The sequence below is a fragment of the Megalobrama amblycephala genome, linkage group LG1, assembly GCF_018812025.1.
Source record: "Megalobrama amblycephala isolate DHTTF-2021 linkage group LG1, ASM1881202v1, whole genome shotgun sequence".
Classification (NCBI taxonomy): domain Eukaryota; kingdom Metazoa; phylum Chordata; class Actinopteri; order Cypriniformes; family Xenocyprididae; genus Megalobrama; species Megalobrama amblycephala.
Window position 1 is genome coordinate 74,424,623 of NC_063044.1, and position 22,949 is coordinate 74,447,571.

The window sequence follows — 22,949 nt, forward strand, 5'->3', positions numbered from 1 at the left end:
GGTTAGTGTCATTGAAGGCTGATTTCTGTGACAAAGCTACCACTAACAAAAGGTTATCAGGTTGGAATATCATCTAGAGATATGGAAAAAAAAATGTCCACCTTGGCACTGAATTCATGCAAAACTCAGTTTAAATTTTGTTTGTTTTTGTTTTTCTGTTGAAACTATGTTCATTTGGCAGGTCCACCCTGGTTGTCAAACTTGTCATAGTTACGACACTATCACTTGGTCAATTTACACTAAACAGCCATCTCTGATAATGATTTTTTTTATTAATAGTCAAAAATTACATTTACTCACAAACTGGCCAGAAAACACAACTTTTGGATGCCATCTTCTATTTTTCGAAGTGCCTTCCTACCTTGAAATGTGTCCTCTGAAGGCAGCATTTTCCAGTTTTCAGACGCAGCCTCTGTGTTTGTTAATTACTTACATTTAGCTTTTGACTTCTGCCGATTGTATTTACACTTCAAAATTCATAAAAGTTGTGTTAATTTGTGAAGATTACCATGATGGACAAAATGTGTTGGAATCAAAGACCTTATTTTCTGAAAAGCCTATTGGAAAAATCCTATTCGGATGTTTACAAGGTAACCACGGTGATGGTACTGTAACTTCCAGGTTTGCCTACAAAAATAAGTCATTCCTGCAGCACTATTAATATAATTTCAGCACATTGTTTCATATAAATACAAAATAACTCGTAAAGAAAACTTGCTAAAACAACTCATAAAGTCACACTGGGTGTCTTTGCTGACCTCTCGTGGAAAAAAATATATATAACATGATAGTTCATGACTTTTGCCACTAGATGGCTTTTAGCTCTATATGGAGCAAACAAACTGTTCCTCTGGGTCCTGAAGACAGTTTTTCCATTTTTTTTTTTTCTTTCGGTATGCATTCAGGTATATATTTATACATTATAAAATATTTTTTTGGTAAAATTGTAGCATTTTTACTTTTCATTTTGACCATTTTTTTTTTTTTTTTTGGTTTGTATTTATACTAAAGTGTCAGATATTGTAATAATTCAAGTTATGAAGGTGGACAGCAGGAGAAAAACAAAACAAGAAGTAAAAAACAAGAAATACTTTGAAGAATATTTATTTGAAAGTGAGAATTGACATGAAAGTGAGAATGATGTGAGGGAGTAAAAGTGTCGTCATTTTCTAGACTTTGTTCAAACCTGCAGCTCTGAATGAATAATAAAGACACTAGCATTAACTGATCAACAAGCAGACAGAAACTATACAAAAAACATGCTGAACTGAGAAAAATAAGCAGTAACTACAAATAAATCAGAGCATCACTTGGGTTTGTTTGTGAACATGTAAAAGACATTGAAAGTATTTATAATGGCACTGAATGACACCATTAGGACTCAGTTCTATTAGATTCATATTCTTCTGCTCATGTGGTTTTTGTGTCATTATTTGACTGATTTGTGATGGTTCTTGTTCACAGAGGCATAAAGTTCACTGCAGTTTTCCTGAGATCCAGCTTTTGCTCCTCTGATGGAAGCATAAGTCACTTTATCATCACAGCGAACCTGAATGAACATCACAGTTATTGTTTCAACACACAATTATTACAGCATGATGTTTGAGCTCAATTCATGACACAAATTCAGAAGAAAACACAAACTATCATGTTGAGAGAAGCTGGACAACATCAAGGAAGTGTTTCTCACCTTCTTCTTTTGGTCTTGGTTTTTACTGTACGCAGTGACCTCAGAATAAGTCACATGATCATCTGTCTGCTCCTAGACACCAATGGAAATATGGCAAACCAAGATATTGAAGGCTGTTCCATCACTTTACACAGGTGCCAATGTTTCAGGTAAAATATGTGTAAAACGAGCATCATGTGACAACTTCATCTACAAGTTTAGATTAAATCTATTATTCAGACATGACTGCAGTAGACTGAGTTCAATTCTGGCAGTTCCAGTTGTGTCCTCTAGGGGGTGTATGTGCTTATGTTGAGTGTGAATTTACCTGTTGAGGAAGAGTGTTCTGTCCTGTTGGATAGACAGGTCGTGTTTGATCCTGTAAAAAGAGCAGTTATTAGTAAAATCCTCCTCCTGCATTCTCCTCTCTTGTGTGGTTTATTGATGCCAAGTTTCCACAATGACGTTATGATGACAGATCCTTGTGACATGAATGGATGTTACAGGAAAATCACCACAGTGTCAAATATACACAAACATACACAGATTATTGAAGATGAATCATATTGTTCACTGGCAGTAGATGAATGTAAATGTTGATTGTGTCGTTGGTTCATCATATTTATTCTTATCTGTGAGTGTTAGAGCAGAAACAGTTCAAATACACTAACCTGTCATTATATAATCTGACTAATACGAGTGTCATATTTCAGGATCAGAGCTTATAAACACTAATAACTCATGGATCGACCTACAATACTCACCTCAGAGTCATCAGTTCCTCTTCTGTTATCTGAAACATAACGTCAAGAGAATATTGATGATCAAACACATAATACAGTCTCCAATTACACTGATTTTAGAAGAATTCTAGTGCATAATATAATTCTTATTGTTACATGATATAAGAAACTGTAAAAACTCTGTGTAGAGTTGTTAAATGTTGCATAGCCCTTTAAGGTTTGTGCTATGCGTGAGTGGGCGGGGAGTTTGAGTGTTAGGTGCAGCGACACAGACATAGGTAGAGAGAAGTGCACGGAGTTAAGAATAAACCACATGTTCACATGTAAAAACAAGTAAAACTTTGAAGAATATTTATTTGATGTTGCAACTACATCCTGCGTTGTATCAGTTCTTGACAATCTACGTGGTGTCAGAAGAGTCTAAACGTGGGTCAGGGTATCCGCCGCACTGATCCGCTAATTTTCGACTGAAAGTGGACACAGGTGCCAAATGCAACGTTATATCTGCCCAACAGCTACACCTCATTGTACCCTCAGCTCACATAAAAACTAATGAAAAAGTGAACCTCATTGCATACGGTGGGCAAACTATCAAGACTGAAGGCACCACAATATTAGACTGTGAACAAGGCCAGCTCAAATTCCACGTTGTAGATTGCAATCCGAGCAGTTGTCTCACACTGCAAGACAGCTTAGCAATGGGCCTGATACAGTAAGGACCACATGTGCATGCAGTCCAACACCAAGAGCCAGAGGTACAGGAATTTAGCAACTTGTTTGACACCACAGCACTTGGTAAACTGCCTGTTTATCACATGCGATTAGACGAGTCCGTATCGCCCACTGTATGTGCACCAAGCGGCAACCTCCCCCTGTTTCTCGTGAAGCCAATACGGAAGTGAATTAAACTGCAATTCATCGACTGGCCGCTAGGGACAGGCTGCAGAAGTGAGCAGAATCTCATTGACCATCATGTTAAATTAGCCAAGTTTACAGCAGAAAAAAACAAGTTTACAGTCTGGTTCATATTGTGGTTTTGGTCTATACTGCGAATTTTGCCCTTCATGACAATTCTGAGGGGGGTGAATTTTTTTATAGCTCATCTGTTTAAATTATATTAAGCCTTAAAGTTCTGCATAATTAAGGCCGTGGTCACTTGAGTGACTCAGATACGTGCTCATGTTTGAGAGAACATTTTAGAGATATAACTTACATCTGGTACATATATATATATATATTACCCAAGTGCCACGGATTGGATTCATCTCGCGATCTCTATTTCATTATAAAGGTATGAAATCCCATTTGATTTGTGTTATTTGCACACCCCACACAAATTAATTAGCCTATTGGTGTTGGAGCATCTATAACGTTATCGTAAAAAAAGCACCGTAGATTGACAGTAAATCCTTTAGTACTTTCTAATGATATTGCTATCTTTATTAATATTTTAGATAGTATCTAAGATAGATAGCTAGGGCGGGCGTGGTTTCAGCAACAAGTCGCATGGGCTCCAACTTCGTCCCGCCTCTTTGCCCATTTTCAGTTATCCGTGAGTGACGTGCGGTCACGTGCAGCTAAGATGGCCGCGGCCTCATTTACGCGTCAAAACTGCTGTTCAGAACTCTATGGGTGACGTCACGGACACTACGTCCATATTTTCTTACAGTCTATGATGTGCACCCAAAAAAAGTGCCCATTGCAATGAAGGAGAAAGTCATGTCAGAACTCGAGAGAATGACTAAATTGGGCATCATCGCCCCTGAAACCGATGCCATGGAAAGGGTGTCTGCAACGGTCGCTGCCAAAAAGAAAGAAGGCTCTGTAAGGATATGTATAGATCCAGCACTCCTGAGGCCACATCATCCAATAAAAACTATTGAACAGGTTATTGCTGACATGCCGGGGCCAAGGTTTTCAGCATCCTTGATGCAAAATGCGGAATTTGGCAAATCCCTTTAGATGAGGCATCATCTAAGCTGACCACATTCATGATGCCTTTTGGCAGGTACAGACTCTTGTGTATGCCTTATGGGATCTCTACCAGTAGTGAAGTATTCCAGCGAACCATGGAACATCTCTTTGACGGACAGCCATGTCAAATTGTGGTAGATGACATCCTTGTCACTACAAGAACATGATGAGCGACTGAACCAAAATCTGTGCATGCAACATGAAATTAAACCCTAATAAGTGCAAATTTCCTGTCACCTCAATTTCTTATGTAGGCCACCTCCTGACTGCTGACGGCATGAAACCTGACACTGACAAGACTACAGCTGTCCACCAAATGCCAAAACCTGAGGACAAACAGGCCTTGAAACGGTTTCTTGGCATGACAAACCATTTATTAAAGTTCATTCCACACTATAGTGAAATCACAGGCCCACTTTGGCCCACAAGATGCAGAATGGTCATCATGGCTCGAGCTGCAGGATTTTGCCTTCTAAAAGTTGAAAGGTGTTGTATCCAGTCCCCCAGTTCTGCAATACTTCGATGATACTAAACCCGTTGCTTCTCAACATCCTCTCAGCTGATGCTTCTCAACATGGACTAGGTGCTGTGTGTCTTCAGCAGGGTTCTCCTGTTGTCTTTGCCTTACGTGCCTTAACACCCACGCTTCAAGTCCTCTTGTTGCAACGGACATAAGAACTCCAATCTGTAATTAAATCTGATCCTACATGCCAAAGACTTGTTGACATGATAATGCATGGCTGGCCAAGCTCTTTCAAAGAGCTATCACATGATCTCCGCCCATTCTTTGCAATGAGAGAGGAATTTGTGGTTGAAAACGGACTAATTTTTAGAGGAGAGAGACTTCTGATACCATCATCATTACAAAGTTACTATGTGACTCAGCTACATCAAGGCCATCCAGGTTTGGAAGCCACAAAACGCAGGGCAAAAGAAACAATGTACCTGCCGACAATGTATGGTGATATAGAGAGAGCTCTCTCTCGTTGTGCTCCTTCCAATGCCCTCAAGCCCCATCACTCAACAGAACCCATGCATCTGCTCAATGTTCCTGACCTTCCCTGGATGTTCACTGCTGCCGACATATTTGAATGGCATGGCAAAATGCACCTGGTTCTAGTAGATTCATTTTCTGGTTGGTTTGAGCTTGACCATCTACCTGACACGAGGAGTGTCACCATAATTGTGAAACTCGAGAGACACTTTGCAGTCCATGGCATTCCCCAGACGCTCATAACAGACAATGCATGGCAGTTTGTCTGTAGCAACTTTTCTGATTTTACACATACGTGGGATTTCGAGCACATTCGGAGCAGCCCTCATTACCTGCAGTCCAATAGCCTTGCAGAACACCAGTGTGATCCGCCAAACATCTGCTTGAGAAATGTTTCATACAGGCTGCCTTACTCCATCTGCATAATCTTTCACGAGCTGACTTGCCATCTCCTGCCCAGCTCCTCTTCTCCAGGTGTACAAGAACTTTTCTTCCAGTGCTGAAAGACGGACTGAAGCCCTCTGTATGCCGTCATGTCAAGGCTGTGTTTACCAGGAGGAGAAAGGAGAGCAAAGCATACTATGACCACAAAGCCCACACCCTTTCACCCTTACAACAGGGACAGACAGTAAGTATGCAGACAGCTCAGGGTTTCCACAAATTGGTGGTTGTACAGGGCCCTGCTTCTCAGCCTAACCGCTATGTGGTAACATCTCAGGGCAGACGGTACACAAGAAACCGACATCTCCTTCTCCGTGTTCAAGAGCCTGCACCTGCAGAATGTGGAGAGGATGATTATAGCCCCCTTTCACCAGCTTCACCTCATACAACCGTCCAGTCATCTGCAGTGTTGCCATCTCAGAGTGAAGCATCCAGCACTGGCGCTGCTGCCCAGACTGCCCAGCCTATAGTGACTCGTTCAGGGAGAGTCAGTCACCCCAACCCACGTTATCAGGAGTATGTAACTGGTTAAGGACACCTACTCTTTAGTTTTTTTATAAACCACAATGTTACATGTTATACTTATTTCCCAGCTAGATTTGAACATTGTTTTGTATGCTCAGTTAGTGAGTGTTAGCTTAAGGGAAGGGATGTAGAGTTGTTAAATGTTGCATAGCCCTTTAAGGTTGCTGCTATGCGTGAGAGGGCGGGGAGTTCGAGTGTTAGGTGCAGGGACACAGACATAGATAGAGAGAAGTGCACAGAGTGAAGAATAAACCACATGTTCTGGTTTACAACTACATCCTGCGTTGTATTAGTTCTTGACACAATCTATACTCACCGTCTCTTTTTCTGCAAATCATCCAGAGAATAAGAGCAGGAAGGAGAACAGCGAATGAAGCGACAACAATCACAATCACTGAGAGAGAGAGACGATATTACAGTCATATTAATACTGATGTCCACTGAGCTCATTTTCACTACAATGAGTTCATTTAGATCCTGATTCTAGAAAAACTCCAGAGTGTGAAAACAAGCACTGAAATGAGGATGATCTTCATACACACCTAGAGAGGTTGGAGTCAGTGTTGTTGCTGTAGTTGATGGTACAACTATTAAAAACAAGATCATATTTGAATGCATGAACACAACGTCAACATAGTTTCTTTTCACATTCGTTTTCGTGATGTGGATTACAAATTAAACGTCTCGATTGAAAGCTTGTGATCAGATGAAGATTCAGTTCATTTAGATACTGATTCAGAAATGAGTGTGTTCATACACACCTTGATTCAGAGAGATTGGTGTGACATCTGGAGTCAGTGTTGATGTAGTTGATGTTACATCTATTAAAAACAAAATGGAAACACAAAAATCATACTTTAGTGCATGAGCACAACATCAAGACGTTTCTTTTACAAACTAGATCAGCTTCATATCAGTGTGACAGTGATCATGTGATCATGAACCTTGTGTAGGAGCTGCTGCTGTAGTTTGGCTTGATTTCTTCTCAGAGTTTGAGCTGCTGACTGGAATCAGAAGATGAATGTTCAGATGTTCATCTGTAGGACATTAACATCATATTTTACAGTAGTAATAGTTATTTCTCACCTGAATACTTGACAGTGTATCTGACTGAGGTCTTGAGTTTATTTCTGAGAGTAAGCTGACATCTCCACTCTCTGTTGTCATCTTCATTCAGGAGTGTTGTAGTCAGAGTGATGTTACAGTGATCTGATGAGAATAATATCTGATATCTGGAGTCTGTCTTCAGATCAACACCAGCCTGATTCACCCACGACAACTGAAGTCCTTTAGAACCAACCCAATAATCACAGGAGAATCTATCATATGAATACAAATGACAGGAGAGACTGATCTCAGTCTGTGATGATGATGATGATGATGATGATGATGGAGACACTGAAACTGAACACAAGACACAAATCACAGACTCTTCAATCATCATGTGAGTTTAAAGGCAGAATCTGTCCTTTTTAAATTGATCACATAATCATAAACTCACTGATAGATTTTATGTTGGTCTCAGCATTGAAGGAAAGTGGACAGAGGCTCCTTTGTCCTCGGTTGAAGCTATCCTATGTTTTAACATATGGTTTTCTTTATGTACCGGAACCATTTCCATATAAGGAACAAGGCTCTACTAGGATAGAATGGGAGACAGGGAATGGTCCCTTGCTTTTGTATTACAAAGCATAGGAGAAGGTCTTTGGGATAGCAAGGAACTCCTGGATAGCTGACCGGGAGATGAACATATTTAGACTTGTTTTTCTATATGTATCACATTCCTATACCATGAGATATATGATGTATTCTCTCTCTCATAGGCTGAACCTATACTACACCCCTTGTACTCTTTCTATATATTCTCTCTTTTCTTATCAATAAAATGAGATTATATTCTCCCTCAGCGCTGAGTGATTGCTCATTCAATTGCCAATTAAGAGGTCTGGGATGAGGCACGAATTAGGAGCAAAAACCTAACACTCACCATGAAGAACATGCAAATTAACATGTGTATCATTTCCTTGTTTTTGTTGTTGTCCTTCTGGACCTGTCCATTGTTGGCAGGTGTAAGATCCATAATCTTCTTCTGTGATGTTCTTGATGTTCAGAGAGCAGTCAGACCCCAGACTCAGTCTCTCATGTCTCTCTGTGTTTTTCTTCTTTATCCCTAATTCAATCAGTTCAACTGCTTCTAAATGTCTGATACTCTTATAGTAGTTCCATGTAGTTGATTTACAGTCAGAAAGAGCATTATTACAGGGCAGACGGACATTTTCACCAGAACTGATGAACACATGATCATCATTCACTCCACTTGAACCTGAAACACAGTATATTTGACTGATCATTATGATATTGTTACAAACAGAAGGGACGGAGACAACGGAATACAGGTAGGTGATGTTTATTGAACGGACAGCAGAGTGAAACAGTGAAGCAGGTGAGTAAATGGCAAATGTAAGCATTTTTGAAGGATGATATTGGGATGGTAATTCTGTCCTTTGTGTTGCAGGAGTGGAGATGGAGGTTGGTAGCGAACCGGAGAGTGAAGCAGAGCAGAGACGATGTTTGAAGACACACATGAAGACGGGATCACAGGAGGAGACAGGGACACAGTTATCTTTGCAGCAGAGCTCATTGAATAATACATTTGTGGGAGTTTCCCTTTCAGAAACTGTGTTTAGTAAATCTGGACCCTAATGGTTAGAGCAGGGGTAGGCAAGTTTGGTCCTAGAGAGCCACTGTCCTGTAGAGTTTAGCTCCAACACTGAAAAAACCCTCACCTTCCTATAGCTTTAGTAATCCTGAAGAGCTTGATTAGCTTGTTCAGGTATGTTTGATTAAGGTTGGAGCTAAACTCTGCAGGACAGCGGCTCTCTTGGCTACCCCTTGCTTAGAGAGATGGACTTGTAACACGAAGGTTGTGGGTTTGAGTCTCAGTACCAGCAGGAAATGTAGGTGTGGGAGTGAATGAACAAAACTCTCTAACACACAACTTAGGAATTTGAGCAAATATGGGACACTATACATGTCACCTAATATATTGTATAAAAGGTGAGCAAGACACCAAACCAACCAATCACTCCCTGGACACCACAGCAAAAACGACTGCCCACTGCTCCAGGTGTGTGTTCATGGTGTGTGTGTGTGTGTGTGTGTGTGTGTGTGTGTGTGTGTGTGTGTGTGTGTGTGTGTGTGTGTGTGTTTGTGTACTTGGATGGGTGAAATGCAAAGCACAAATTCTGAGTTTGGGACACCACTGTACTTGGCTTCACGTCACTTTATATATTGTTTAAAAAGCTGGATGTCTTTAATTTTTTTAAAGTCAAAATAAATCAGAGATTATTACAGGGCCGGGTCTAGGGGGGGCTAGGGGGGGCTAGGGGGGGCATTGCCCCCCCAGAATTTCCTTGTGCCCCCCAAAAATGTGCAGCCAACAATAAAAATGAATAAGCCTACATAAACATTAAAAACGTCTTATCTATTGAATAAGGATCGGCCACTTTAATCACAGAAAAAAAGTGAATATTATGCTTATAATGATATTTAATCTCACAAAAATGGACTTAAAATCCAAAAACATGCGAACTGGGAAGTAACGAACATTAATCAGAAAACACGTCGAAAACAAGTGTACACCTAATCTTCAAGCAAGTAGCCTAAAAAAAATATCACAATGAGGATCACATCTGCATCAGCCGAACATATTTTCTGCATGCTGAGATAGCTGTCAGCGAACATTTCCTCAGTAATTTCGTTAACAATGAATAATTTGAACATTATATCCAGGGGCGGTGCTAGGGGTGGGCTAAGGGGGCTGGAACCCCAAATGTTTTTCCAAAAGCCCTGAATCTTTCAGGTTTGAGGTTTCTGTGCTGCGTGTTTTAAAGAGAAGTGTGCATCCGAAAATACAATGTAGAATGAGACTCTATATCACAACTAAAAAGATGTTTGAGCCCTCTTTCATGACCAGGTACAAGTCAATGCTGTTTCTTTGTTCCATTTGCACTCTATACATGGGTTGAAGCTCTCAGTTTTGAGCTTCCAAAGTGCACCAGACGGATGCATTTAACCTTAAAATACACAAACATTTCTTACCGGGGGGGCATGCCCCTGGACCCCCCTAGATGATGGTATATAATGTACATTTTATGAACTTTAACCAAGAATACTACAAAAACGCTCCTTTCATGTCAGTAAATTAAAATGTCATTGGACAAATATAGATTTCGGTTAAGCCCCGAATGTATACAATGTCTGGCTCCGCCCCTTATTATGTCCATAAATAATTCACATGGCCTACATAGCCAGTACAAATTAGGCTATAGCCTATAATTTGTTAGCCACAAGACGATTCTTGATGAATCAAAAAAACAAAAAGTTAGCTATGAATATTAGCCTAGAAAATGCTGCCCTACCAAAATTTGTGATTGCCCCCCCAGTCCAGCAAGCCTAGTACCGGGCCTGGATTATTACATCTGGACTGACTGATACTGTTAATCTTGGTCCACTGGTCTCGTATAATAAAACAGTGTTTTATTGCAGACATCTACTAGATCTCTTAGTTCCTCTGATCAGCTGCTTTAATTGTTTCTAGATTAAACTCAGGGGTGACGGATCTTCTCTGTAGCTTCATCTAGACTGTGAGATCTTTTACCCTCACGTTAGAGCGGATCCAACTATATCTAGTGTTAAAACTCATTTATTATCTCAGGCTTTTAATTCTACTGGAGATTGAAGACTGTTTTACATTGAATTTCTGTGCTTATGTAACCCTGTATAATTAAAATTTTTTATATAAAAAATAATAAATTAAAGAGTGTTATAATAATAAACTAACCAGAAATAATCCTAATAATAAAAGTGTCAGAAATTATAAAATCAAAGTGAAATATATGTTAGTGTGATGATTGACATTTTAATGACTGTCCAATTACGTGAGGGTTATGTTGAAGTCCCGCCCCACCACGTTAGTTGCTGTATACGAGAAGCCATTTTCTTTTCTTTAAGAGACTAATGATATTAGCAGCAGCATAACTTTGAGCAAGAGCTAAAAAGAGGAGTCAAAGAAGATAAAATAAATCTATGCATTTATTTCTTTGAATTTTGGTGAGTACACATTTTGCACTGTGTAAACAGTCGTATATGCAATCAGATATGTGCAATGATGTATTTGGATGAGAGATAATGTGATATTGATGAGTTCTGGTTTATTACAAGTTAGAAGAGGTTTGTGGGATAAGCAATAACGAGCCAAACCACACGAGACGAACGCTGACTGAGGCGAAACGGTTAAATCTAACCCAGGAACTGGGTAGGAAAATTACCTGCTAGTTCACACAGATGGAGCCACATTTTCTTTGTAGGGAAGATGTAGTGTGCTCTCCCTGCCACTGGGGGGAGCTGTCTGTTGTGTTTCTTTGGGGGAGTTGCCCCTTCCTTACCCCCACAGTCTTATTTCCTTTATGAAAAGGTAAGGAAGGCTATCACTGTTGTTCCATAATAACTGTTTAATTTCTCTAATTATATTAGCCATCCGTGTTATTAAAGGAAATATATTGATGTTAACAAATTTACTAAAACGTATGTTAGATTATTTTTGATAAATTGTTTTGCATTTCTGATATTATTGCACGTTTACTATGTTCCATGTGGCTGAGTATATTTTTTGTGTTTTATGTTGTGTTTAAAGGTTTATTTGTATATTTTATGGTTTTATTGTTCCTATTTTGAATACATCTAGCATTTATTTTTGTCTGTCACATGTTGTAGTTTATCTTTTCTGAGCAATGAGTTTACTATTGAGTTAACTGTAGTTTTAACTTTGTTGTTTCCCATTATGGATTCTTGTGATTTTGTAATTTTGAAGTTAATTTGAAATGAACACAGTCTTATTTCCTTTATGAAAAGTGTCTGAACTGGAAAAGAAGCCTAATAAAAGAAAGCTGCTCAGCATTGACTCTACCAGCGACTTTGGTGTCCTTCCTATTTACCTCCCCCTCCAACACCAACACAACGCAGAGACAGTCGGGGAAGCACATCAACAAAGAGGGTTACATCTTTGGTGCTGTGACCTGGATCGTTGGTTTCTACATCAACGGAAGTAAGCTTTCAGATAAATAAATAGTGTGAGAAGAGTGGAATAAAAAAAAAAAGCAAAAAAAAGCAAAAAAAAAAAAACTAAAAAAAAAGCTAAAGAAAAAAAAAAGCAAAAGGAAAAAAAAACAGTATTCCACCTACTTTCTTTTGTCTTAAAGTGGAAGTGTTAAATATATTGTTGGACTGAATTGAGTTTTGCTTAAGTTTCTGAACTTTTGATATTGTTCTATAAGAGTGTTAATTTGATTTGAGTTACAAATTTGTGAACTGCTGTGCTTTTTTTTTAGAAACTATATCCTTTTTTGTGCATCTGATTATTTTATTTGGGTGGATTTAAAGCTCTTGAAGTGGGCTAATTTTTTTTATTATTATTATTTGCTTTCATTCTTGATAAAGTGCTTTGTGAATATAGAAAACATAAGAAATACAGGACACATTCACTTTGCATACCTGCATTAATTTGCACTTTACTACATTTTTCATATTTACATTTGCAAACACTACATATAGTGTATTGTACACTACATACACATTGTGTGCTGCACAGGCAAGAAGAGTCAAAGAAGTGGAAGAAAAATGTAGAGGCTCCCTGAAACCACCCCTCATCAACCACTTTCCCGTCCCCAAGTACCACTAAGACAGCCATTCCAGGCCAAAATCCAACAGTATGAAATAAGCATGCCTGCCGATGTGAGTATTGAAACTGTTTCCCAGCCAGATGATAACCCCCAACAGTCTGTCAGGCCAAAGACAGCGCAGCTAGCGACACACACAGAGAATGTGCCTCCCCCGGCAGCAAGCTGGCACCAGTCGGGCACCTGCCCCAGCGCTTCTGTGCAACATCAGCCCTCAGCTCATGTCCAGGCCCCAGATAACCCTGTCTATGGACTTCCAACCACCTTGCACCTTGTCTTTTCAGTTAACCCACAGCCATCTAATGTGCCGACTGTTTCATCCCGAACTAGCATGCATGACAATGTCACTACCATTCAGGCTTCACCGAACATGGCCAACAGAACGCCAACTGACATGTCTCCCTCTCCGAATGACCCATACCTGCCGCCTGCATTGACTGTGCAGCCTAAAGCTCACATTTCTACTTATCCAGGTATGATCCAGGCACCCAATATGTACACTTCTTCATGTGGCCTGCACTCTCCTGCTGCAATGACTTTTTTACCCCAAGCCAACATGCATGGTCATTCAACAGCCATTCAGATTCCTCCATCCTTCTGCTATGATGTGCAAAATGCCATGTATTCAAAACCACCTAGCTCACTCCTTCCCTCAGCAACTCCTGTCTTGTCTGGAACCAGCTATCCTCACAAAGGAAACCCCATTCAAGCGCAACAAACTTCCAATGATCAACAGCACACCTCACATTCAAACTTTGCCGTTGTGTCTACCTTCTCTACTCCTATGTATGCTACTACGACAATGCCAATGCATCCTGGTTCACATATGTATGCACAACAACCCAGTTCAGTGCAAGCAGACATCTCCGTGCAGTTCAGACAGCATCTCCGTATGTTGCTTATCAGCAAGATGCAAAAATTCATTCCTCTGCAATAACCACACCACAACCCAGCTTTACGCAGACACACCAAGTTCGAAATGTCCAAGTGTTCAGTGGTGGTCCTGATTGTAGAATACTTATTGAAGACTGGATACGGGACATGCAGTATCTCCTTGATGCTGGAGGAATGCCTGCAAATCTGTCATTTGCTACTGTAGTGCGACATTTGAGTGGTGAAGCCAGAAGGCTAGTTCTGAATCTCCCTCCTAATGAGCAGACTACTGGCAGAGCCTTTGATGAACTACGAGCTGAATATAGTGATATGCAAACATCTCTGGACCCATTAGCTGATTTCTATGAGAGATACCAGCGCCCTGGCGAGTCAGCATGTTCATATGCCATTGCTCTGGAGGCCAGTTTATGTTCAGTGGAAGAGGCACAGTATGGAGGCCAATAGCGTGACGATTATTTAAAATCAATCGGGAGAAGCAGATATCGTTATCGTGATTAAAATACGATTAATCGTGCAGCCCTAATTTAATTTAATTTGACTTGACATTTGATATTCAACAGTATTCTTGACATTTATTCAACAGTGCTTTTGATCTGCCTGCATTGACACTATTCTTTAAAATGAAAATTATATACCAATTATCAATGTAAAGCTGCTTTGACACAATCTGCATTGTAAAAAACGCTATATAAATAAGGGTGACTTGACTTGACTTGAGGCCAACCTTTTCCAGACCGAGAGAGCAAACTGACTCGTCAGTTTGTTAGAGGTTTTGAGTGATGAAGAGGTTTATCACAGGATAGCACAGATGAAGCCTAGACTTTTAAGTTTTTGTGAACTTCAAGTGGAACTTCGTAACCTTGCAAGGGAGACAAGGAAGTTTCAGACACAGCCAAGGGCCAAAAAGACGTACACCCAGGCTCAGTTTACGACAACCAGTGGTAACCAGACTGACGAAAAGCCGAGAACAGAGAAAGGAAATAGACAGAACTCAGATCTTACTGAACTCACATCCATGGTAAAGAAACTGGTGAGCAGCCAAGAGGATCAGATGAATAGGTTGACACAGCTGGAGGCTAGAGTTGGAGCATCACCACGGACTGTGCTTCCTCAGACCCAGAGATCTCAAGGGAGTAGTGACACTGCAGTAAGGGGCGTAGTGTGCTATCGCTGTGGAAAACTGGGACACATTGCACGTCTGTGTAGGACAATGATGACTGATGAGGCAGCTCAAGCTGAAAATAGAACAGAGGCCAGGCAGGATTTAAATGCGTAGGGCCTGTGGTTACCGGGGCAACCACAGGCATGCAACAGTGTCCCCAGCAACATGAAACGGGCATGTCTAAACCAGCTGATACCCCGCTGGTAGGTCCCTGTAATGAAGGGGTGGTTGAAGTGAATAGAGAGATGTGTAAGTCTCTCATTGACTCTGGCTCTCAAGTAACCACAATTACTGATGAGTTCTGGCGACGACATCCTGTCCTATGTACTCAGGAACTGCAGCCATCAGACATCCCCATTGAAGGTGCCGCTGGCCAACCAATATCTCATGTTGGTGTGCTTAGTATCAACCTCAAGTTTTTGGGAAGGGTCTACTCAAATGTTCCTGCTTTTGTTGTCCCTGTAACAGAGTACCGATCCTGTGTTCCATTGCTCATTGGGACTAATGTAATAAGGGTTTCCAGAAATGACCTCCAAGTGTCATATGGCAGAAAATATCTTGCCAAAGTCAAGTTGACTAATCCTGAGTGGCATTCTGCACTGGTGGCTGTAAGTAAAAGTGAACCAGATTGTTCTAGGGGTAAAGTGGGTCAAGTACAGTATGCTGGCCACAGAATAAGAATACCAGCTGGTAAGGAGCAGGATGTTATCGGCAGAGTTATGGGTGGACCAAAGAGAACAGAGTACACAGTTCTGGTGGAGAGCCAGTCCTCCAAAAGTGTACCAGAAGGCCTTATGGTTGCCAGGCTGCTTGCTAATGTGGGCAAAGGCTGTGTTTCCATCCGTCTCTTGAACCTGTCTGGGAAAGATGTCCATCCAAAGGCACTGCTTGCAGATGCTTCCCTGATCCAGAATGTTGTTGAAGAGGGAGAAAAGTGCCAAATGCCATGCCAGAACCAGTTCATGTATCCGAGTCAGTGTGGGAATTCAGTGATACCATCTTGTCAAAGTCAACAGCAGACTACCAGTGTTGAGTCTGTTACTGCTATGACATGTGGAGTTGACCTTAGTGCTGCAGCAGTGGAAGGTGAGGAGCAGTTGGCATTGCTCCGGGATTTGTTGAGAAATGCTGATGTCTTCTCCAAACTCTCCATGGACTATGGCCATACCACCACTGTGCAACATGAGATACCTCTGGTAGACCCAAAACCTTTTTGCCTCCCTTATCGGAAAATACCCCCGTCTCAGTACCAGGATGTACGGAAGGCCATATCCCAGATGGAAGAAGCTGGAGTTATTCGTCCAAGCAAATGCCCTTATGCATCCCCCATCATTGTTGTATCTAAAAAAGATGGCTCCTTGAGGATCTGCGTGGACTACAGGAAACTGAATTCCTGCAGCACCAGAGATGCTTTTCCGCTACCAAGAATAGAGGATGCATTAGAGGCTTTGGGACAGGCAAGGTTCTTCACGACTCTCGATCTTACATCTGGTTATTGGCAAGTTGAGGTGGCTGAACACAACAAGCCCAAAACTGCTTTCAGCACCCCCATGGGGTTATATGAGGCCAACAGGATGTCGTTTGGTCTGCAGAATGCCGCATCAACCTTCCAAAGATTGATGACTTGTTGCTTTGGTGATCTGAACTTTGAGAGCCTCCTTATCTACCTCGATGACATAATTATCTTCTCTAGGACTTTTGAAGAGCACCTCGAGCGGATGGAAGTAGTGTTCAGCCGGCTCCGCAAACATGGTTTGAAGCTGAAACCTGAAAAGTGCAGGCTACTGAGGAAAGAAGTTCAGTACCTGGGCCACGTGGTGTCCGCGGAGGGCATTCATACAGATCCTGAGAAGATAAGCCTAGTCAGAGATTGGAAGCGGCCATCGAGTGCAAAGGACGTATTGAATTCTTGGCTTCACGGGGTATTATAGGCGTTTCATCGAGGGCTATGCATCACTGGCAGCACCTCTGTATCAGCTTGCCTCTGGAGACCCTACGAAAAAGAAAAGAGGTGCAAAAGGAACATGTGGACCTGCAAAACCTTTTGAGTGGTCAGATGAATGTGAGAAGGCGTTTGAAACACTGAAGGAGAGACTGACTACAGCGCCAATCCTGGGCTACCCCAACTTCAACTTACCATTTGTACTACAAACGGATGCTTCTGGTGAGGGTCTTGGAGCGGTCCTTGTATAAGTTCAAGATGGTGTAGAAAGAGTAATTGCTTACGCAAGCCGAGGTTTGAGACCACCTGAAACCCGTTACCCCGCACACAAGTTAGAGTTTTTGGCTCTAAAGTGGGCTGTTACGGATAAATTCTATGACCACCTCTATGGGCATAAGTTTTCTGTGCTGACTGACAACAACCCACTTAAATATGTGATGAGTACCACAAAGTTGGATGCCACAGCTTGCCATGTTTGACTTCGACATTGAGTATAGGCAAGGAAAATCCAACTCTAATGCCGAAGCACTCTCAAGGATGTCGAGTCAAGAGGTCACAAAGACTCTTCAGTCTTGCCCACAGTGGATTTCCTCCAAAAAGCAAGACCAGTACTGTGAAGTTGAGTCAGGAAGGAAGGAAGTAGATGTTAGTGATCAAGCGAAGAGAACTGTTGAATGCAAAGAGGGAGAGTTTCTGGACCGGGGTGAAAAGTCAGCCGATCCATTTGATGGAGCAGGTACTGATGCGCTGCCTGCAATGACAAAGCTGGAGATCAGAGGATGCCAAAAAGAGGACCCTGTCATTGGGCCAGTTATGCACTACAAGACACTAAACAGAAAGCCAAGATGTGGAGAAAGGTTGGAGAAAGGAAAAGATGCTCTGCTTCTCTTAAAAGAGTGGAGGAGGCTGGTGGTTAAAGATGGAATTCTTTACAGGCATGTTAAGGATGCTCTGGGACGGTCCATTGTTCAGCTGGTCTTGCCAGAGAAAATGCGACTTCTGGCTAGAGTCTTCATGACAACTCTGGTCATTTGGGATTTGAGCGTACCTTGAATCTGTTCCGGGAACGATTCTTTTGGCCAAGAATGCATGGTGAAAGTCCTGGTGCGAGCAGTGTGAAAGATGTTGTCTGAGAAAAACTCCAACAGCTGGAAATAGAGCTCCGCTGGTGAGCATTCACACTAATGCCCCTATGGAACTCATCTGCATGGATTTCCTTGTCCTGGAGAAGTCTAAGGGAGGAATAGAGAATGTCCTGGTGGTCACTGATCATTTCTCAAGATTTGCCCAGGCTTACCCCACAAAAGACCAGAAGGCTGTCACTGTGGCAAAGGTGCTGTGGAAGAATTTCTTCTGTCGGTTTGGGTTCCCAGCATGACTCCATGCAGATCAGGGCAGAAACTTTGAGAGTACAGTGGTGAAGGAGTTGTGTAAGCTGACAGGAATCGCAAGACCTCATACCAGCCCCTACCACCCACAAGGCAATGGGATCACAGAGAGATTTAACAGGACTCTAATGAATATGTTGGGCACTCTTGGTCCTGATCAGAAGCCCAGGTGGGATGAATACATCGACGCACTGACACATGCTTACAACTGCACTCAACACGATTCAACTGGTTTCTCCCCATACTTCTTGATCTATGGCAGACATCCATGACTGCCTGTTGATCTCCTTTTTGGTCTGTCAACAGCAAAAGAGCCATGTGAGTATAGTGAATATGTGCAGACTCTGCGTGAATGCTTGACCTATGCTTATGATGAAGCAGACAGAATGTCAAGGCATGCTAAAGATCTTCAGAAAAAGCACTATGACAAGAAAGCCAAAAGCCACATTTTCCAACCTGGTGACAGAGTGATGGTGAAAGTTTGCTATGTCGAGGGGAAACAGAAGCTGGCTGATAGGTGGGAACCATGTCCATATGTGGTGGTAAAGAAACAGGCAGGAATTCCAGTGTATGTGGTTCGTCCAGAAGATGGTGGCAGGGAAAGAGTCATCCACCACAATCTTCTGTCCCAGTGTATGTTTTTTTCCGGTGGGTTCCAAGTACCTAGGCCAAGAAGAGTCTAACATGGAGGAAGTGTCTGGAATGGACTCAAGTGTTTCTGAGGAAGAAGAGGAAGTAGTGGAAACAAGTAAGTGTGGAGGCAGTGCCACTATCACACAGTGTACGAGTGTGGAATTGCCAGATGTTGTGGGCGAAGAGTGTGAACAGGATGAAAGTCAGTTGAAAGAGAATGTGAGTGAAAAGGAAGGGGATAAGGAGCAAACACAGTTGGAAGTCAAAGAGGAGATATCCTGAGTGGAAAAGGCGCCCACCGAATAGACTCTCACTGGAGGTTCATGTTCTCCAAGGTGAAAATGACAAGGAGAAGGTAGAGAGAGGAAGAAAAGTGTGGGAAAAAGCAAAAGCGAAGAAGAACTGCCTTAGCAACATACTCACTCATTTATATTTCCCACACACACTTCAAAGAGAATTTTAAGATTTAAGCTTAATTTGTTCCATTGATTTGGGTTTTAACCTAAATTAAGTGATAAATGGGACGACGTCATTTAAAGAGGGGGTGGATGTAGGGAAGATGTAATGTGCTCTCCCTGCCACTGGGGGGAGCTGTCTGTTGTGTTTCTTTGGGGGAGTTGCCCCTTCCTTACCCCCACAGTCTTATTTCCTTTATGAAAAGGTAAGGAAGACTATCACTGTTGTTCCATAATAACTGCTTAATTTCTCTAATTATATTAGCCATCCGTGTTATTAAAGGAAATATATTGATGTTAACAAATTTACTAAAGCGTATGTTAGATTATTTTTGATAAATTGTTTTGCATTTCTGATATTATTGCACGTTTACTATGTTCCATGTGGCTGAGTATATTTTTTGTATTTTATGTTGTGTTTAAAGGTTTATTTGTATATGGTTATGGTTTTATTGTTCCTATTTTGAATACATCTAGCATTTATTTTTGTCTGTCACATGTTGTAGTTTATCTTTTCTGAGCAATGAGTTTACTATTGAGTTAACTGTAGTTTTAACTTTGTTGTTTCCCATTATGGATTCTTGTGATTTGTAATTTTGAAGTAAATTTGAAATGAACACAGTCTTATTTCCTTTATGAAAAGTGTCTGAACTGGAAAAGAAGCCTAATAAAAGAAAGCTGCTCAGCATTGACTCTACCAGCGACTTTGGTGTCCTTTGGTGAAGACAGAACTATTTTTTTTGTTGTTGTTCCTTATTGTTTTCGTACCACACAGAGTTTTGCAGAACTGTGGAATCAAATCATTTTCCTGTTGAATCTATCGAACTGAACTGTTTTGAAACGAGTCATTTTGAACTTCAAAATGTTTCTTTTTCTGTTTTGAGTTAACTGAGGTTGTCAAAAGTTATAATTGCAAACTTGTTACACGACTGCAGTCTAACTAAACTCTAGTTATTGGGTGCACCCTGATTAGTCCATGCATAATCCATGTATTGCAATTTGTTTGAGTTTCTTTGTCATTACGACCTGTCATTCAGTTGAAACTTTGAATACTGTTAAGTAATATTCTCCTTTTACTTTCACTTTATTCTCTACAAAGAATCAATTTATTTTCAATACAGATTTATTTCCTCACAAAGTTAAGCTGTTTAATTTATGCCTTCCGAGCCGAACCTATAGAGAATACGAACCGACGTCATGCCGCGTTGCATGCCGGGGCGGTGCCACCATTTTGACAGGATCGCCCCTACTACTTGCACTGAAATGAATACAGATACTTGCTTACCTTTTGTTTTGTTTCTGCCATTAAGTGGAACATTCACATTTTTAATGGTATCGTTTGCAGGGAACAGAAGCTATTTTATAGCATCGCATGATAATTTTATTTATTTTTATTTTTTCACTTAAGTTTTTGTAGAATTTCATTTACAATGTTCATCTGTTTACCGTGTCGCACGCTGGACGCTTGCTGCTGCTTCAGCCATTGTATGAATATCCAAATAAAAGTATGTGTTCAACATGCTGAGAAAAGTCGATTGATTTATTTGCTTAAACGAGCATACCGAGTAGGCCTACAACTGTTGTCATTGTAAATATTCCTTTCCACGATCCCAGAGAATCAGAGATTATGGGTCAGTCAGAGGACAGACGGACACGAACACACTGTATTTTTATATTTATTTCAACAAATGACAAACAAAATCAAAACCCTATAAGCTTGTCAACAGTTTAGTAGTGAGTCCTTGCAAGGGCACATTTTAAAAACGCTGGCTTAGTGTATTATGATGACATTATATTAAAAGATGTGCCCTGAATATGAACGCAGCACGTTCTCCACACAGTATGCTTTAACAGATACGTACAGAATTTTGTGTTTGTCTCGGTGCATTAATCGTTTCTTCATTCTTGTTAAGCATTTGAATGTCCCCGTTCAAGTTCTACTAATTCACGAGCGGAGTGAGAGTCAGACTCGCAAAAGGTAATGTTAATTATTAAACCAAAAATGTCAAAAAACACTTAGCAATGTGATTCTTTTATTGAGTGATAAGCAGTGGGTTTAATCAGTGCCATTACTAAAAGATTTGCCATCCGGCGTCTTCTCGTCATCCTCCTAGACCTGCTTCCCTTGGTGTTTTTAGACGTAGAAAAGGCCATTATCGATGCAGCATTAATGACATACAATGGTGACATTTTTCACAATCATGACAAAAAACAAATTACTGCACTAAACTCAATGACGGAAAGGCTGCGCGATCCTGTCAATATGGCGTATAAACAAAGAAGTTACCCAGAACTCAACGCGCCATGACGTCAGATTCGTATTCTCTGTTGGCCTATAGATATTAGTATATCAACAGTGCCTGTCAATCGACGCAGGTGTTACGCTTACTTTGAATTTACCTCTGTATTTTGTTTTATTTATTTTTATCTTTCTACAGCACTTGCTGTTGAATACATTGTGCTTTTTAAATAAATGAAAGAAAGAAAGAATATTCATAAATGAAAATATAAACCATATCAGCTTAAAAAGCAGATGATTCAATACCGTCTTTTTTCCTCATGAACACAATCATCACACTCTCCAGAATAAAGTGTTTGTCTTGATCATGTAGCTGTTGAAATCTCTGAATATGAAGATAATTGTTGATCATCAGATGTTTGAGTGACTCTATGTCCAGTATCAGGAATAATACAGTATGATCTGTATGTATCAATACACAACTCTGAGATCACAACGTGAATGTGTGCAAGAATAAACTGAGCATGTTCAAATCAACTCTTTCCAGACTAATTCCACTAAATGTCTTTAGAGAAAATCCAGATTTCTTTACCTGTGAGAAGTGAAGAGAGAATGATCAGTCCCAGCAGACACAGATCACACTGATCAGCCATTTTCTGTTTCTGTCAGTCTTTCTCTTCATTATATAGTTACAGCTCTTTCTTCAGACAGGAAGGGCTGGTCGTGTCTAAAGAAAGAACTTCCTTTGATCTGAACTGAGTGTTGAAATTCTGGAATATAGTTGTTATTTAGTGACACAATGCCAATGCATAATGGAGAAGTGTTGATTTGTTCTTCACTGATGTTTAAATGTAACGTACAGTACACTTCTACTGTAATAGGAACAGTCCCTGAAGATCAACTCATGGTTGATGTTCAAGAGCACAATGGTAACAGTTCAGGGAGTTTAACCTACAGTCATTCTGTTTCCACACAGACTTTGACACGACAGCAGCTGTCCAACATGTTCTTCACTGTAAGGAAAGTGTAAACCACACTGACTCAACACACATCTGATCTGAGCACAGTTTATAGGATATTCTTTGCATTACTGTTGCAAAGTGTTTTGCATATTAACACCAAACGTTTGGCTTGTCCCAATATCCACACATAC

The 22,949-nt window shown here is 40.8% G+C and overlaps 1 protein-coding gene across 1 annotated transcript; it reads right to left on the reverse strand.

The window, feature by feature from the left end:
• Positions 1-1,088: 1,088 nt before the first annotated feature.
• Positions 1,089-22,542, reverse strand: LOC125247131. The gene is made up of 11 exons (XM_048158336.1): positions 22,389-22,542; positions 8,334-8,669; positions 7,433-7,750; positions 7,291-7,350; positions 7,108-7,167; positions 6,889-6,933; positions 6,663-6,740; positions 2,434-2,462; positions 1,998-2,048; positions 1,691-1,762; positions 1,089-1,549 (listed from the first exon to the last, which is right to left on the reverse strand). The coding sequence occupies exons 1-11, from the start codon at positions 22,447-22,449 to the stop codon at positions 1,430-1,432; spliced, it is 1,230 nt and encodes a 409-aa protein (XP_048014293.1). The 5' UTR covers positions 22,450-22,542; the 3' UTR covers positions 1,089-1,429.
• Between the last annotated feature and the right edge of the window lie 407 nt (positions 22,543-22,949).

Coding starts and splice junctions, on each gene's coding strand:
- LOC125247131 (XM_048158336.1), bottom strand. CDS start 22,449: ATGGCTGATCAGTGTGATCTGTGTCTGCTGGGACTGATCATTCTCTCT. Junction 2,049..2,433: donor GAGGAACTGATGACTCTGAG/GTGAGTATTGTA, acceptor CTCTTTTTACAG/GATCAAACACGACCTGTCTA. Junction 1,763..1,997: donor AGAACACTCTTCCTCAACAG/GTAAATTCACAC, acceptor ATTGGTGTCTAG/GAGCAGACAGATGATCATGT.